This window comes from Myotis davidii, unplaced genomic scaffold, assembly GCF_000327345.1.
Source record: "Myotis davidii unplaced genomic scaffold, ASM32734v1 scaffold2783, whole genome shotgun sequence".
In the NCBI taxonomy this organism is placed as follows: domain Eukaryota; kingdom Metazoa; phylum Chordata; class Mammalia; order Chiroptera; family Vespertilionidae; genus Myotis; species Myotis davidii.
The window spans coordinates 183,822-201,032 of NW_006294341.1; the positions used below are offsets into that span (position 1 = coordinate 183,822).

The 17,211-nt window shown below is 38.1% G+C and overlaps 1 protein-coding gene across 1 annotated transcript in view; it reads right to left on the minus strand.

Annotated features, from left to right (window-relative positions):
* The window catches only part of FOXO1 (forkhead box O1), a 109,414-nt gene that overhangs the window by 90,296 nt on the left and 1,907 nt on the right, over window positions 1–17,211 (minus strand). Inside the window, exon 2 of the mRNA XM_006768402.2 lies at window positions 17,022–17,207. Coding sequence (XP_006768465.2) covers window positions 17,022–17,207 — 186 coding nt within the window. The remainder of the gene's footprint in view (window positions 1–17,021; window positions 17,208–17,211) is intronic.

Consider the following 17,211-nt stretch of genomic DNA (forward strand, 5'->3'; position numbering starts at 1 on the left):
GCAATATAGCAGGATACAATAATAAAACCAAGAAATCTATGGCATTTCCATAATGAACTTACAGAAAGAGAGACTAAAAAAGCAATCCCATTTACCATCGCACCAAAAAAATTAAGATACCAAAAAATGAAGTTAACTAAGGAATACGGAAAACTACTGGACACTGAAAAAAGAGATAGAGGAAGACATAAACAGATGGAAGAACATACCGTGCTCATGGAATGATAGAATCAACATCACCAAAATGTCCATACTACCCAAAGCAATCTATAGGTTCAATGCTCTCCCCATTAAAATACCAATGGCATATTTCACAGACCTAGAACAAACTTTCCAAAAATTCATCTGGAATTAAAAAAAAAAAACTCCAAATAGCTGCAGCAATCCTGAGAAAGAAGAACAAAGTAGGTGGGATCTCAATACCAGATATCAAGCTGTATTACAAAGCCACTGTTCTGGGAAAATTATTTAACTTGTGCCTCAGTTTCATGTAAGAAATAGGCAGAGTAATGACATTTACCTTATATGTTTATGCAATGAAATAATAAATATAAAGTCTAATTCCAGTCCTCTTCTCTGCCCTTTAACAGTATAACAAATCAACACTTGCTTGAATCCAAGGAGAAGATGAAAAACCACAAACTTCATTATCATTTCAAAAACCTTAGTGCTTACTCTAATAAAAGTATTTGTTACTTGAAAACATAAAAAAGACGAACTATAAAGAACAGATAAATTATCCATATTTATACAATCCAAAAACAATCCACCACTAATACTTACGGGTATTTCCTTCCTGATATTTCACACAATTGGAAAATTAAAAGAGATTTCATACAACTGGATCAGTTCACATACAATTTTGAATTCTGCTTTTTCATAATGCCAGGTATTTTTCCAAATCATGAGAAGTTATTCCAAAACATAAGATAAGTATTCCAGAATGCCCTATCAAACCTGCTGCAGAATTCATAGAAAAGCTAGGTCTAGTTTGGTGTTTTGGCTCTTTCTTTAGTTCTCATTGGTGTTTTTTTATCTAAAAATATTCCATGTAATCAAGAAGCCCATAAACAAAAAATGAAAGCCCCAGATTCCAAACTACTCTGGTATTTTTTTTGAGAGAGAGAGAGAGAAAGAAACATCTATCAGTTGTCTCCTGCATGTGCCCTGACCAGGGATTAAACCCATAACCTGGGCATGTGCCCTGACCAGGAATCAAACCAGCCATCTTCTGGTGTACAGGACAACACTCCAACCAACTGAGCTACACTGGTCAGGGCCCAACAACGCTGAATTTTAAGTCCAAGTATTTAAGTCCAAGTATTTAGCATTGGCTAATGCTAAAATGTATTATGACATAATTATACAGCTTCCTGCTCTGAGCACCTCAACTTGCCCTACAAGTACTTCCCAGTGGTATCATTAACCCCATTTTACAGATGAAGAAGCTAGTGCAGCACAGATGCGACTTCTCTAAACATGAATTATTGGGTTACCAATCTAGAAACTGAATCTAGCACTCCTAATATTTACTGCAAAATTACAGATCTGGGCTAGCTCATAAAAAGCAAATGCTACAGGCAAGTCTGACAGTTCTGAAATGACTCCAACATCAGTTCTGGATCACACTATTGATCTAAGGGGCATCTTCCCAAGGGGTGTGAGAGAATATACATCTTCCAAGGATCTCCAATATTTTGTAGACATGGGCACTGGCTGGCCAATTATCACTGACAAAAATTACAGATGGGAAAATCGAGACAGAGGAAATTGAAACACATCCCCATCAATCTGTGATTAAGACAGGACAGTCATCCTCTTCTATCTCAGTTCACCCCAGGGGGTGCCAAGTAGATAAAGCTTTTATGTGAACTGACAAGGAGAGTAGGAACTTGGCTGCCTAGGAAAAAAGTTACTTACTAGGAGGGAGAAATGAGATGGGAGGATGAAAGGACAACCAATTAGAAGCCAAAGATAGAGTAGGAGCCAAATCCAATAGAGTGGGAGAAACATTCATGATATAAGATCCAGAGTCCCAAGGGATATACCAAGTTACACATTCAGCATTAGCTCAGGTTCTTCCCAAGTGGTTTATAGGAGCGTATAGCCCTTCGTGATCTCAACTCCAGAAGTATGGTTTAACTAAGTCAAATCTATGTAATCAACAGATAAAATGTCTATCTATGAAATTATTCACCCAAAATACAGGGGCAGCATTATCTTTCATCCTTATTAAAGACAAACTCATACAACCCTTTGGTTTTAACTCCTGTTATTAATGTAGAGACTACTCTAGTCCACAGTCTCATATTCTCAGGCCAGAAATTAACATTTAAAACTTGAAAATGTGAAGTCAGCCAATACCACCACTCTCAAAGTTAATAATTTCCAAATTTAACACAGATGGAACAGGAAGGTTACAGAATTTGCTAAACTAGATTATGGCTAGAGACAGTTCAAAATTCACCACTGGAAAGTACAAAGACACTTTTTTAGCTCAATGATAACAGCTGGTGACATTATACAGATATGGCTATGATTACTCATCTTATACCTCGGTGTGGTTCTCTCCTCCCAAAAATCAAATATAGGTTAACTACATATCACAAAATGAGATGGATTTGTGAGAGCAAATGCTATGAAAATTTACATCTATATGACCCAACACTGGAAAAGGTATTTCCTTCAGCGTGGGAATCTTAATCAGAAGTATTCAAGGTTGAGTTGCTATATGCAGGTGCAAAGCAAGAATGCAGTAAGATGTACACTGTGCAAGCGTGCCCTTCTATAACCCAAACAGTGAGGTCGCTATTTGGAAAGAAGTCTCTTTTGTCTAAGTAGTATAAAGTTGTTATTGACTAGCCAGTACTGGGCTGTATTATGGGGAAGATGTTACTGACCAGCAGGCTGCTGCTGAGGGTACAGAGGCTGCTGCTGCTGTGTGGGAAAGATGTATTGTTACCTACCGGGTGTGCAGCTACTACTGTATGGAACTTTGCTTTGAAAAACTGTTTTGTCTAATGGCTCCTTGTTAGCAATGGCTCCTATAATAAAGACTCTCTTATATACCCACAACTTCTCATGGCTTCTCTGTTTAATACCCGGCATCCAAAAAGCTCCAGTCCCTGGCAGAAGGGCCCAGACCCAACAGTTGGTATAGTGGGGCAGGATGAAGGAACTGAGTCCCAACACTAGCACAGGCCTTTTCAAGCCACCCTACCAGAAGCATGCTGTGCCTGGACAGGGCACTACCACCGCACTGTGTACTTCATCCATACCCCAGCCACAGACTTGCTTGGGAGTTCTGGGTTTTGATAACATACAGAAAAACTAAGTCCCCTGAAGGGCTCAATAAGGAGTTAGGACTGGTTACCTGGGGAAAGAATTGGCTTCAGGTACCTGAATGGGAAATAAGCTAATTCAATGTAGCTCCCAAACCCAGAAACAGAAGCAAACTGAGCTAGGAATGTGGGACAGAAGCAATAATAGGTGAAGATAGGTTCAATACAGAAATAAACTTTTAGCAGTGTGAGAGGTAATAGATTCTCAAAACCTCCAAATGGCTCCTGTATCAGGTGGTAGTTTTAAATTTGTTCAAAGTCTCCATGATTCTTCATACCTTCTATTACACAAATAAACTTAGCCCTTGAGCCAAAGCCCAAGAACTAGGAAATAAAGGGGAATGCCAACACTTTAAGGTAACTCCTATACAGACAACTTGTCAGACAGTAAATCTTCTACTTGTAAATACTTCTGAATGGGATTAGATCCATTAATAATTCAGTGACCATTCCCAGTAGTAAACACAACAGGGTTGTTGCAATAAAGTAGAACATACCAGTAACCAACAATGACCTTTAAAGGAACTTTTCACTTAATTTACATTAACACATGGGAGAAATTTATTAAAATCAAATATTTGAATGAGGGGGCTAAAAATTAGGAGGAAAAAGCAAAGGAGGAGTTTAAAAAGTAGGGAAGAATGTAGGCAATGATAAAAAAAATAAGTGCCCTTATAACAGGAGCCATTTAGATGTATATCCTCAAAAGCTCAGAAGGCTACATGTGGCATTCTTCAACTAGTGGATAATCGAGAACAGAACAGATAAGACTACAACCTACATTTTTAACTAATGTACCCTGGGTATTAGCCTTAGATGGGAAGTAAAATTTAAAAAAAAACAAAAAACTGATGATCAAAAAACAAATTAGTAGACTGAGGGAAAACGGGGCAGGGGAATCATGATCTTCCGTTTAAAGCAGTTAAAGCAAAAGTTGACTATTGTGACTTTTAAAAGAGAAATATTGTAAAACTCTGGCTTCAAGATTTCATTCTACATCAAATGTTAGATATTTTAATTTCATGACAATTCAAAAGGGATAATTTTTTTTAAGTCTATTGTTCAACGTATTACAGATGTCCCCCTTTTCTCCCCATTGACTCCTTCTAGCCCGCACCCGCACCCTCAGCCTCTAACCCCCTACCCCACCTCAGGTCTTCACCACACTACTACCTGTGTCAAGGGGTTATGCATATATGCATATAAGATAAAAGGGATAATTTTTTATGGTGGTTCTGATTAGATTCAGAAACAGAATCACACATGTAAACTTTTAGTAAGTAGCAGCAAAATCCTCTCCTCCCTCATGGGAGAAGTGCAAATGTGGTTCCTTTTGCACATTTCTCTGCTGCTGATAGTACACTTAAGACTGGTAAAAGCATCATAAAAAGACATGACAGGGAGTCATGTTCTTTCTACCATGTGTACTTAAATGCAAAACAGTTTCAAAGGCGCTAAAATGTCAAGCTAGTCAAGTCCCGATCAAAGAAAACAAAACTAAATATTATAGCATTTTCTCAGTATTCTGCACTAACTACTTTTGTAGGTTCAGACTCCTATAGAAAAGCATGCCAGTTAAACCACACCCGCAGGAATAATTAATACCCTCTTTGTGTGTTTCAATTTTACTTATTTCCTGTCTTCTTCCACCTCTGGTTGAAACAGCCAAAAGTGTATTTCCCACACTATCACAGGAAACAAAGCAAGGGAATTCCATTTAAATTGAAGGCTGTCGAATTCTCAGGCATAGCCAAGCAAGATGTCAAAGGTCATGCCCTATATTTGACAAAAAAAAAAAAAAAAAAAAATTGGAAAAAAGAATTGTATTGACATATTTATAGCCAGAATTAGTAGCTATAAATCCAGAAGCTATAACCTAATAAAAAAACATGGAGGGGCATTAAATCCAAAAAAAAATTTAAGTCTTTTAATTCTACACAGGTATGCTGTCTTGGTGACATTCAAGTTCATTTGCACAATAAATGTGATCTAACAAGTCATTATGTTCTTATCATTGAGATCAAGATGCTCTGTGCCCTGTGCAGGTCCTTCAGGAAGGTGGCTGCTAACGTGTTTCAGGCCACAGCAACAAGATAGCAGCCTCAGAGAGCAAGCTCATCTCACCAAAAGTGGTGAGCTTTTGTTCTAAAGGCAGGTCATGCAGTTTGCTTAATAAAATTCAACATCTTTTTTTTTAAGTGAGTTCCTGAAACTGGCAGAAGTAAGCTTAGTAAAGAAGGTAACTAAAGGAGGTGAGTGAGTCTCCATTTCAAATCCCAGAGGTGTATTCACAGTTAAGAATAACAAAGAATTTAGTCATGAAAGGAATCCTTTAGAAGGTGCATTCATTACCTTAGAATCTGAACTGTTTTAAGTTTTCATTTAATCCCTCCAACTTCATTACTTTTTCCTCCCAGTCTTAAAAGTTATTTGAAACACAAATGAGGGTGGGGAGTGTAAATGAGGCTTAATTGGAGGTCTGAGTTGTCAATCGCAGTAGAATAGATCTCAGCTCATGACTTCCTTTGTTTAATGTGTTTTCCTTTTCTCTTCTTGTGTTCAGGTGGAAGTCATGGTTAGGCTAAAAATCATGGCCATCAAAAACAGCTTGTCTTTAAAATGATTCCAGCCGAAACCGGTTTGGCTCAGTGGATAGAGCGTCAGCCTGCGGACTGAGGGGTCCTAGGTTCGATTCTGGTCAGGGACATGTACCTTGGTTGCGGGCACATCTCCAGTAGGGGGTGTGCAGGAGGCAGCTGATCGATGTTTCTCTCTCATCGATGTTTCTAACTCTCTCTCTCCCTTCCTCTCTGTAAAAAATCAATAAAATATATTTTAAAAAAATAAAATGATTCCATAATTTCATCACAAAAGAAATTAAGTAGGGTCTTTTTATGAATATATTCAACATCTGATATAACCCAAGATCATTTACATTGTTCAATGGGATCACATGGCACAATAATCATTTTTAATTTTTTTCTTAAAATACAATGTATAAGGTATATAATCAAAAGGTAATGAATTCTGAAATTAACTTCAAACATTCACCAGCCCATAGGTTATAAAGAAAAAGCATTCGGCATAAATAGAGGCTACATTAATATAAAATTACCTCCATTTTATTCTATATCTCTCACATCCTCCACCTTTAGCTTAAAGCAATCACACTAAGGGATGCAATGGCACAAACTTTAATATCCAAACTACTTATTAAATGGTTGGAAACTCAAATAAACTGAACAGATTGCTTAAAAATACTTACTCCTGAGTTAGACACCACAGTGGAAATTCAGATCATGAACACGAGCCATCTCTGAAGGGCAGTGACAGAAGGTGGGGGACTATTGAGGGCAGGGTAATTCTTGAAGTTTGTGACAACATTGTTCTTTAACTTTTTTTAATAATCTGAATTCTGCTTTCCTTTTACTTTTTTTCTTTAGTATGTCCTCAGTCGTTAGGAAAAGTGTTAACATGGCATTTCAAGAAATATAAAGCACCTTGAAGAAATATCCCAACAATACTGGAATATAATATTACAGAACTACTATGGAGTAAATGGGGAAGTATCCATTACAAAAAAAAAGGATGTAAATATCATCAAGACATGCCTAATTACAGAAATTTTTAACCCTAATAAATTTCCTTAGCATTAATTTTTAAATTATCAAGTACTTCAGAAGAAAACAAAAATAGCAATCAAACCCATTTTGGGGGGCCTCTTCTAAAATGTAAAGCCATCAAATATTGTGTCTAAAATCAGTATTACATCATAATCTCAAAGCCTGCATGTTAATGCAAAAGCACATAAATTGTTTAGGGCAAAAGTAGGTTTACAGTTCTGAGTACACAAAATAGTTTTTTCTTGTTGTTTTTAAATTTTTGTATTATTTTCCATATAAATAACTGCAAACCTACTTTTGCCCCACCCTGTACATTAACATCTTATGTATAAAATACATATATACACACACACATGTAAGTAACTAGAAATCTAGGCACTACATAATTCTATTTCATGACTTCTAAAAGGGCTCAAGAAACTTTGGTTGCACAGGTAACAGAAGAGAATGAGAGTATATTCAATGTATGCAAATGTCATAATGAGCCACTAAAGAGAGAGTTAAATTCGCAAAAGATTGAAGGAGAAAGATCAATTAGGTCAGATTACATAAAAGTACACTGGTTCAAAGGAAGCTTTCACATTCACTGTATGCAAATAGTATGATGGCATTCATATCTACCCATCCAGAGAAAAGGCTTAGAAAAAAATTAGAGAAATGCTCCCAGCTTGGTGCTGAGCACAAAAACAACTTCAGTTGATAGTTACAAGTTCCCCTCCGCTGTCTCTACCTCAACCCCCTTCAGAGAGGGAGGTTCCCTGCTAGAGACAGGTGATGTAATACTTGGGTTTCTCCTCTAATCAAATTACAGAACCACTGGCTGAAACCTGACACGGAACCCTCACTGCTGTGACAAATCAGTGATTCTGAAAATTAAGCCTCAAAGAGACAAGAAGATACATCATCTATGATACAAATTGTGGTGAGTGAATGCACCTATCTTGATGCATTTATTTTAATGCAATCCTACACTTAAGGTTATATGAGAATAGCTGAAAAATATTCCTTTCCTGTCAAAATAGTACAATAAAATCCACATTTGATGTTCACTACCTCAAGAATCTGCCAAAATAAGAGTCTCTAGCTAAACCCTATGCAAATCATTTCCTTTGACCTTACTTCCAAGCAACCTAACAGCCTGAGAGGTATTTAATATTTACTTGTATAGACCATTTCCAAATATTTATGTGGTTATGTTTTCCAGACTTGAAGGGCACAATATTTACAAGCATAGAAATTATGTAATCCAATTATATTTTATCTCTCCAAATTGAATTTAAAATCCAATGCATTTCTTTTCAGAAGTGAAATGAAGGGTACGCCTTTCCTTTTCACTCTTACCTTCATCATCACTGGGGAGATAAAAGACCTTCCCTCCCATTATGTCTGCAGGGATTTCTCACTCAGACAAGCTAGAACTTCCTTCAATCCACCTCACACAGGCTTCTGTGGCATGGTACTGGTGGAGGAAAGGCACTAATTTTCTAGATTAAAAAAGGAAAACTACTGGGAGGGAGGGGGACAGAGGAAGCATAATTAAGTGCCTCCAGGCCTCAGATAATTATTGGAGAAATAACAAGCTACTGACAAGATCTTTATCTTCCCTCATGCTCCTTGAAACTTTAAACTTTTTTTTACTGTTGTCACAAAAATGCACCACTGAGGTCCTCCCCTTCCTGATGCCAGGTTCATTTAGCTACTTTCAAATGTTTAAGTCAGCAAACCAATAATGAGGCCTCTCACCAGCAGTGCAAAGACAACTGTGTAACAACTTTAGGATGACAGTTGTAAACAACTTTTTTTTTTCTCAACCCTGATGCTTAATCAAATTTCCCCCCTCCTTATTCATCACAGCTTTGTTTTAATCAGATGAACTGGGCAGCAGTTCTGTAACTTAAGTCACACAGAAAAACGACACTATAATTAAGATAAATATCATCTGGAGGGAAAATTAATCACTGCAGAAAAGTCTTTTCATTTTAGGTCTCAACATACAGAAATAATGAAACCAAGTCACACTCAAAAAGGTGACAGCCTCGAGAAAAAAAATTGCTGGAGGACAGCACACCCCAGGTCACAGATGCTGCAGTGCAGACAAATGAGCCACACACTTCAGAGGTGGCATTCTCATCTGAGAAGACAAATACACCATTCACTATCCCTAAGAATTAAAAACCTCATGTGACTTAATAACAGTAGGGACAAGCTACCTTGGTAGATATAACATATCTTCCCAGAGATCTACAAATTGACTTCTGCCTCCTTCCAGAGGGAGATAGGACCCCACACTTCTCTTCAATATTAGAACCAAGGTGAGACTTAAGTTGAAGGATGATGTTTTATATTTCTCTCTGCTTATGGAATGAAAAGAGCAAAGATGAGCTGCAATTTTTTGAAATTCACTAGATCTACAAATAATAACAGGGAAAATTAGACTGGCCAAGTCCATACTGTTTCCTACTTGGTTTAACTAGTTTACCCTAACATCATTAGTAATCACGCAAGTGTGCTTAGGAAGCTATTTTGTCTATGTGAAAGATAACTTATACATTTAATAAAACCCTACAGTAGGGAGCTATTCAGTCTACTTTTGTTTCACTGTCCCCAGACCACAGAGTAACTTTTTAATAAAGTATAGTCTGCTACTATAGGTACAAACATAACAGTAAAACAGTTCACTATAAACTAGTCAGACAAGTATTCTGAACACGTTCAGTTAATGTCTGTCTGCTTGGCATCAATTTTGGGTTTAGCCAAATTTAACCTCCTCTGGATCCATTGAAGCATTTCATAATCTCCTTTATTCCTGTACTTGGGGTAATAAAGATCTAGTATATCCAGGATATCCAATAGTCAGCTAATGCAATATTAAAACTGATATTTAACCCTAGCTGGTTTGGCTCAATGGATAGAGCATTGGCATGTGGGCTGAAAGGTCCCGGGTTCGATTCCTGGCAAGAGCACATACCTGAGTTGCAAGCTTGATCCCCAGTAAGGGGCGTGCAGGAGGCAGCTGATCAATGATTTTCTCTCATCATTGATGTTTCTCTCTCTCCCTGCCTCTCCCTTCCTCTCTGAAATCAATAAGATATATTTTTAACTGATATTTAAATATTAAAACATCTTTTTAAGTCAGTATAGTTTTCAGTTACCCTGAGTATATTTTGAGATTTCTAACTTTAACTTGAGAAATTCTCATTTTTTAAAAAAACAAGAATTATGTTCAATAGTGATATTTCTGTGTGTGAATCACTCTGCTCCTAATACATGAAAGTTACTTTTCAAAAACAGACCAAGCAAAAACCTAAATATTTTGTAAATGCCTACTATTCATATTAAGTCAATTATGTAATCTGTTCCATGTATTACCAAATTCTATGTCAGTTTTAAATCAAATGCAGTATACTACCAAATAATATTGAATGTAAAATTTTTTAAAATGCAATATACTACTGGCTTTAAATTGCATTCCATGGGGTCTATATTTACACATGAGAGTGTTTCTAAGTTGCACTTAAAAAAACTAAAAATGTAATCCTATTTTTATAATTTCTTATATTACAAAAACAAAGATACCATTTCATAGAAAAATTTGGTCTTACAACACATTACTTTCATAATAAAGCCCAAGTTCAGTCTGACAAGACTTTGCTATCTATACTATATGTGTGTGTGTGTGCGCGTGTGTGTGTATATATTTATTTATTTGTTTATTTATTTATGTTTTCTTCAAAAAGGAAAGGAGAGGGAGATAGAGCTAGAAACACCAATGATGAGAGAGAATCATTGATTGGCTGCCTCCTGCACACCCCACCACGGGGGATCAAGTCCAAAACCAGGGCACGTCCCCGGACTAGGAATAGAACTGTGACCTTCCTGACCAAGAATAGAACCACTGAGCCACACCAGCCAGAACCTACCTATACTTTTCAAGCTTTCTGTATTTCATATATCCACCACTCTGATACTTCCCCTATTTTCATGTCTTTATGAATGCCAGTCCATCATTCCAAAAACAAATTTTAAAATTAAGATGGACTGCCCTGGCTGGTGTAGCTCAGTTCAAACTCAGGCAAAGCAAAAATGCCTTCCAGCACAAGCCAAGAATAAAAGTTGGTGGAACTAACTTGAGCCGTGAAGACTGTAAGCAAAATTTGTGGAATTTCCAGTAAAGGCACAGATGATCCAAATCCTAGGGACAAAATGGTCTAGGCCTGAATTAAGAGCTAACCTCGGGGAATAATTAGAAGCTAATATAGGAAAGTCTCAAAAAACTTTAAAGAAAGAGTTAACAGACTAGAGGACATTGAACCCATAGAAGAGTGAAGAGGACATACAAGTATAAAAACGACGGAAAGAACTAAGTAGACCAAGAACCAAATCGGGGAACTCAAGACAGGAACCTCATCTGAGAGGAAGAGGAAATATTGTATGCTTAGGTTTAGACATGTTGAATTTGAGGTGAATTTGAGGACATTAATGGTTTTTAGTACCTGGAGACATAGAACCAAAGAGGGGTAAGTCATCTAGAAAACAACCAGAGAAAAAGATCACAATTAGTCCCAACGTATACTCATGACTTAGCATAGGAGAAGGAAAAATCATGAGTAAAGCAATTGGAGAAGTCAGAATGAAGGGTGAAGATGAGTATAATACAATGTACTCTAGTCCAAGACAAGAAAATACAGAGTGGTCAACAGAAAATGAGAAAGAGAAAGACTCACTCTCCTGACAGCCTTTTTTATCTAATGACCATAAAGAGTGCAGCTTCAACAATCATTGAAACACAGAATTTGGGACTGCAGAAGCTTATCAGGCAGCTCTGTCTCACTGTGTTTTTTTTTCCCCTGTAATGGATACAGCCTGAACTAAAGGACACATGTTGAATGTATGTCCTTCAGTAATGCATTATGGTGAAAATTCACTAAATAATAAACTGAAATAATAATAACTGGCATCCTGCCGAAACCGGTTTGGCTCAGTGGATAGAGCATTGGCCTGCGGACTGGAAGGTCCCAGGTTTGATTCCGGTCAAGGGCATGTACCTGGGTTGCGGGCACATCCCCAGTAGGAGGTGTGCAGGAGGCAGCTGATCGATGTTTCTCTCTCATCGATGTTTCTAACTCTCTATCTCTCTCCCTTCCTCGCTGTAAAAAATCAATAAAATATATTTTTTTAAAAAAAATAACTGGCATCCTAATTTTGTTTGGCTTAATATCAAAAATACTTTATTTTTAATTTTCTTTAGCTTATAGTAAAGCTATATAACAGATGAAAAAGAAATTTTAAAAAGGAAGGCAGCCAAATACCTTCCAAGTGGCAAAGATAACTCAACCCAAAACTCAGTACTTAGAGTGCTTTAACTCATAGGTAGATTGATAAATCATAAGTAGATTGCGTGGAGTAAAGTGAAGTGCCAGTGGAAAAAGGGTTTTCCTAAAAGGTTGAACCATATGAAATCACCAATACACAAAAATGTATTATCTTGTTTCTTATGTTCCTTAGAAGACCACAAATAACAAGGAGTAATTCTCTGCAAAAAATTTCTGTGCCACTGACAAGTTCTGTTAGTCCTTATCAGGAATTAGCAAAAAGGGAGACTTCTTCCAACCTTTAGTACATTTGTATACAGTATACCCACTGAAATACAAGCTTGCATCCCTTCGACACCAAAATAAACATTTTTCAAGTTCATCTGGTCCTCTCTGTTTCATAACTGAGAACCACACCAACTTCAGAATTTTGTATGCACAGAAAAAAGATAGTTATCTGACCAAAGAAACACCCCAGGGGGTTTGGGCAAGTCTCTGCAAGTTGTTCCTGGGGCCAAGGCAAATTTTAAACTGCAGAGAAGCAGGACTAAAACCACTGTGTTCGCTGATACTCCCTATATTTGCAAACTCCTTTGCTCTCTCCAATCACCATGGGGTTTATACTGCCTTTCCAAGAGAATTCCAGGAAGCACCAAAGTTACAGCACACACATACTAAAAAAAAAAACAGCCAAGTAAATTCCCATGATGCCAGGTACTGGGTAGTTTCCAAGGGCAGAGTGTTCCAGAAACATACAAATAGTTCAGGCTTCCCGAAGAAATTCCAGACAAATACAGACAGCTGCTCTCTCAGAAAGTCATGCAGGCCTTGGCCAGGTTAAAGCACAGTCCCAATACACCATGGCTGTGCCATATCCCAGGTCAGGATACATACAAGAAGCAACTAATGAATGCATGAAATAAGTGGAACGATAAATCGGTGTTTTTCTCTCTCTCTCAAAGTGACATGATAGATAGATAGATAGATAGATAGATAGATAGATAGATAGATAGATGATAGGTAGAATGTAAATCATGCAGAATTACAGTTTAGGAGTCTGGATGAAGAGCGCAAGGACAGACAAAACTTTTCCAGCCTCTTAGGGATTCTAACTAACCACTGAGTATTATTTCCCCTTATCTTCACTTCAACTGTACACTCAGATTCCCTGTGCAGTGCATGATATCTAGCAATATTTGTGTCCATTGCCAATGTAATAGACTTTCAGTAATTATGGGAAGGTCTCCACAAACTTTAACCTTTTTTAAAATTTACATGAGAACTTTTATACCTTTCTTACCAATATTCAAATGTTTGCCACTTAAAAAAATGATTTTTAAAATTTTTTCAGTATCATTCAAAAATAGAAGCCCCTCCTGTCACATCTCCCCTTTTTGCCACAAAAACATAGGCAAAATAAAAATAAAGTTCTTATGAGTCTCAATTAAGATACCTGGCATCTATTTTAGAATTTCTGAACAAAATAAGTTATCATAAGACATGTTCATGTTCACATCAGTCTCACACCATTTTCAATCTTTAGCAAATAATATATACTTGGCTGCATGATCATTACCCACTTTTAATTCTCTTTCCTCATGCTTTCTTCAAATACATATATTGCAATTTTCACCTAACTGTAAAAAAGGGTTTTCCTTAAGGTCATTTCAGTAACAAACAAACCAGAAGTTGGCTTCACCAGGATTATTTAAGTCAAATGTAACTGCAGCAAAAAAGCAGCCATCTTCCTGCCAAGGGATCTCTGTAACTAGTTAAATTACTCACCTACAGCTTAAAAATACAAATTACAGAATAGATATTAATTTTAAAATGCAAGAAAATGTACTCTCAGTTCACAGACCAAATTAAAGAAACTTCATTCCAAAATAAAGAGTATCTGAGCTACTTAGTAATAAAACAATTTAAATTTTTTATGTGTTGAGTCTTGAAGCATTCTTTTCACCTAAATTAAGTGTTGCAAATAATACCAAAACAAAAAACAAGAGCCAACTCAAAATTACCATTTACCAAAAAAAAAAAAAAAGTCAGAACTCCCAATATTACTTCCCAAACTCTAGACAGCTTTCTATTTGAAAAAATAAAATAGGTCAAGGGAAAGAAGTTTCACTATTTATAAATACTGTACATGGTTTAAAAGATCTTGAGTTTTCCAAAAACTTTAGTTTCTACTTTATGTGTCAACTTATGACAGTTATAATAAATGTTAAACAAGTGTAAAGTATATTTAAGGTACGATCCCTACAAATACAAAATTCATGTCCCAAAAACATAACCAGTATTTAAGGAACTAGAAGTTTTTGAGCCCTTTAACAGTTTCCCAAGAACTTTGTCCATGCAAATGACTTTCAAATTCTCAGGCAAGCCGTAAGAGGTAAAACACAAGAAACTATATTTAACTAAACATTCAGTCTAATTCCTAATAGTACATCACAGTAAATATTTAAGTGTTCCTAAGCAGCCTCTCTACAGTTCTAAAGCAGTTACGTTTGGGTTGATTTGCATTTTACAACTGAATTTCTTCCTTTTATGATTCTTTAAAACAGGAAAATCTTTCAGATCTGAGTGAAACTTGGTTTTAACAAGTAACTCATTTTTATGAAAACTAACCAGAAGACTTAGTTATGAGTTAGAACACCTCATGTTGTTTCTTTTCTTCTTAAAATACCCATTTACTCAAAGTGAAAATGCACTTGCTGTAATCTGACTTGCACCAACTGACTCTTGATTACACCTGAAGCACTTCATTCCAAAGCCCCACTAGGTTTCTACTAGGTCCTGCTACTGGGCCTCCAAGTCTAGACAGATAATCCTAACTAATACTTAATAGACCTGCTACCTTGGGTAAGTAAATTCTTAAAAATAATAAAATTATAATTGCATTTGAGAAAAAAATTAGAACAAGTAAGAATCTAATAAAATGGTTGGCAGATGATTTGGCTTTATTATCTGTATTTTTTTACTAAGCACTAAATCTTAAAACTTTAAGTTATATTCCTAAGTTTAAGAATAATACCGACTTAAAGCCATTTGAGGCAAAACTAAAAATTATCCTAAAACTTTGCCTTTCTCTACCTTTAAAGAAAGGCATTCCAGCAAGTTTAAGTAGGATGTACCCATTTCCAAGGACATAAAAGAATGGTGTTAAGTATACCCTGTACTTTAAATGGTAAAAAAATAAAATAAAAAATTTAATGGCAAATGCTTTATCATAGCTCAAGTAGTATGAATAGATGAGCAAGTAAAATAAGTAGTTAAATTCAAACGTTAAGTAAAATTGGACTTGGCAGACAATTATGATTTTGTGACTTAAAAGAATACAGGGTGGGGTAAAGGAGGCTTACAGTTGTTCATATGGAAAATAATACAATAAATAATAATACAAGAGTAAACTCTGTGTTTCACGTACTCACAATGTAAACCTCCTAAGGAGGCACTGTACCTTTTTGAAACACTTGTTAAGTTGCATGGGTACCTAATAATAAAGTTGTAAGTGATAATTTTACTCTAAAACACACTGGAAAAAAATAAAATCCTGTTTCCTTCCCCAGGAACTTCAACACGATGTAAATAACGTAACCTTTTTGACACAGAATAACCACGGGGATGACAGTGCACATAAAACAACCTTGGTGTAACAATTGCGCAGCAAGGATTATGCTGTATATAAAGATTATGATTATCTTTCTTATGGTGCCTGCACAGTCAGGATGAGGCCCTCGGATCTGTACCTCCGAGCTTGGTGGTAACTGAGGTGGCAAAGCGAGAGAAAAGGTCTACAGGTCCCCAGCCCAGGATACCCAGGGGAGCCTCTTCCGGCCCATTTAAAGGCTAATCGAAGTGTGAGGGCACTTCCTTGCTACAGAAGTGCTGGCCGCGCTGTTCTCCGGCCGGGCCAAAAGCCGCGCTGGCCCTTTAAAGGTTCTCGCTTCCTGCACCCTCGGCCCCTCCCTGGCTGTCGCCTGCTCCCGCCTCCGCCCCCGCCGAGGGTCACACTTGAACTTTAACTCGCCTCACGCAGCCCGGCACCACGGCTCCGCAGGCTGTGGCCACCACATTGCACTCGTCGGATGCGCTACCGCAAGCTCGACACGCCCGGTTCCCTGTACTCAAGGCCCCTTCGGATAAAATCAAAACAAAGCAAAATGTACACCGTCTTCCAAAAACTGTGGGGCCAACCCCCATAAGCAGGCTCGCGCCCTGCCTCTCCCCCCTCCACCTGCTGGCGGGGCTCCGAAGCCCCTCGCCGCGCCCATACCCGCCCAGCGCAGCGGAAACCGCTCCCAGTACGGCCCAAGGCTAGGAGGTCCGTAAGGAGCCTTCCTCGTCCCCGAGATTCTGGAGGTGAAAGAGCAGTCCCAAAAGTCCGCGCGGGCTGTGGGTGAGGGAGCAGCTCCCAGTGAACCCCCTTCTTTCACTGGCAAACTTTTACCACTGCTCTGATGTCCACTTCTTGGCATACTTTTCTCACTCTCTTAAACGAGCCCGCTCCCTGTTCCATCCTACCCTCACTTGAGCGCGCGAACTCTTATACCTGTGCCCCCACTGGCCCCGAGCAAATCCACCACCCACATCTGCCAATTTTCATCCGCTCCCAGCACGAGCGCCCTGCACTTTCAGGACATGCAAACATGCACAACCGCCTTATCTGCCCACCGCGACCTCGGGCGAGGTGGGGGCTTCGTACCCCGTCTCCGGGTCCTGCTGTGCGTCCTGAGGCCACTCACCTTCCAGCCCGCCGAACTGTTGCTGTCGCCCTTATCCTTGAAGTAGGGCACACTCTTGACCATCCACTCGTAGATCTGCGACAACGTGAGCCGCTTCTCGGCCGAGCTCTCGATGGCCTTGGTGATGAGGTCGGCGTAGGACAAGTTGCCCCACGCGTTGCGCCGGGACGAGCTGCTCTTGCGCGGCTGT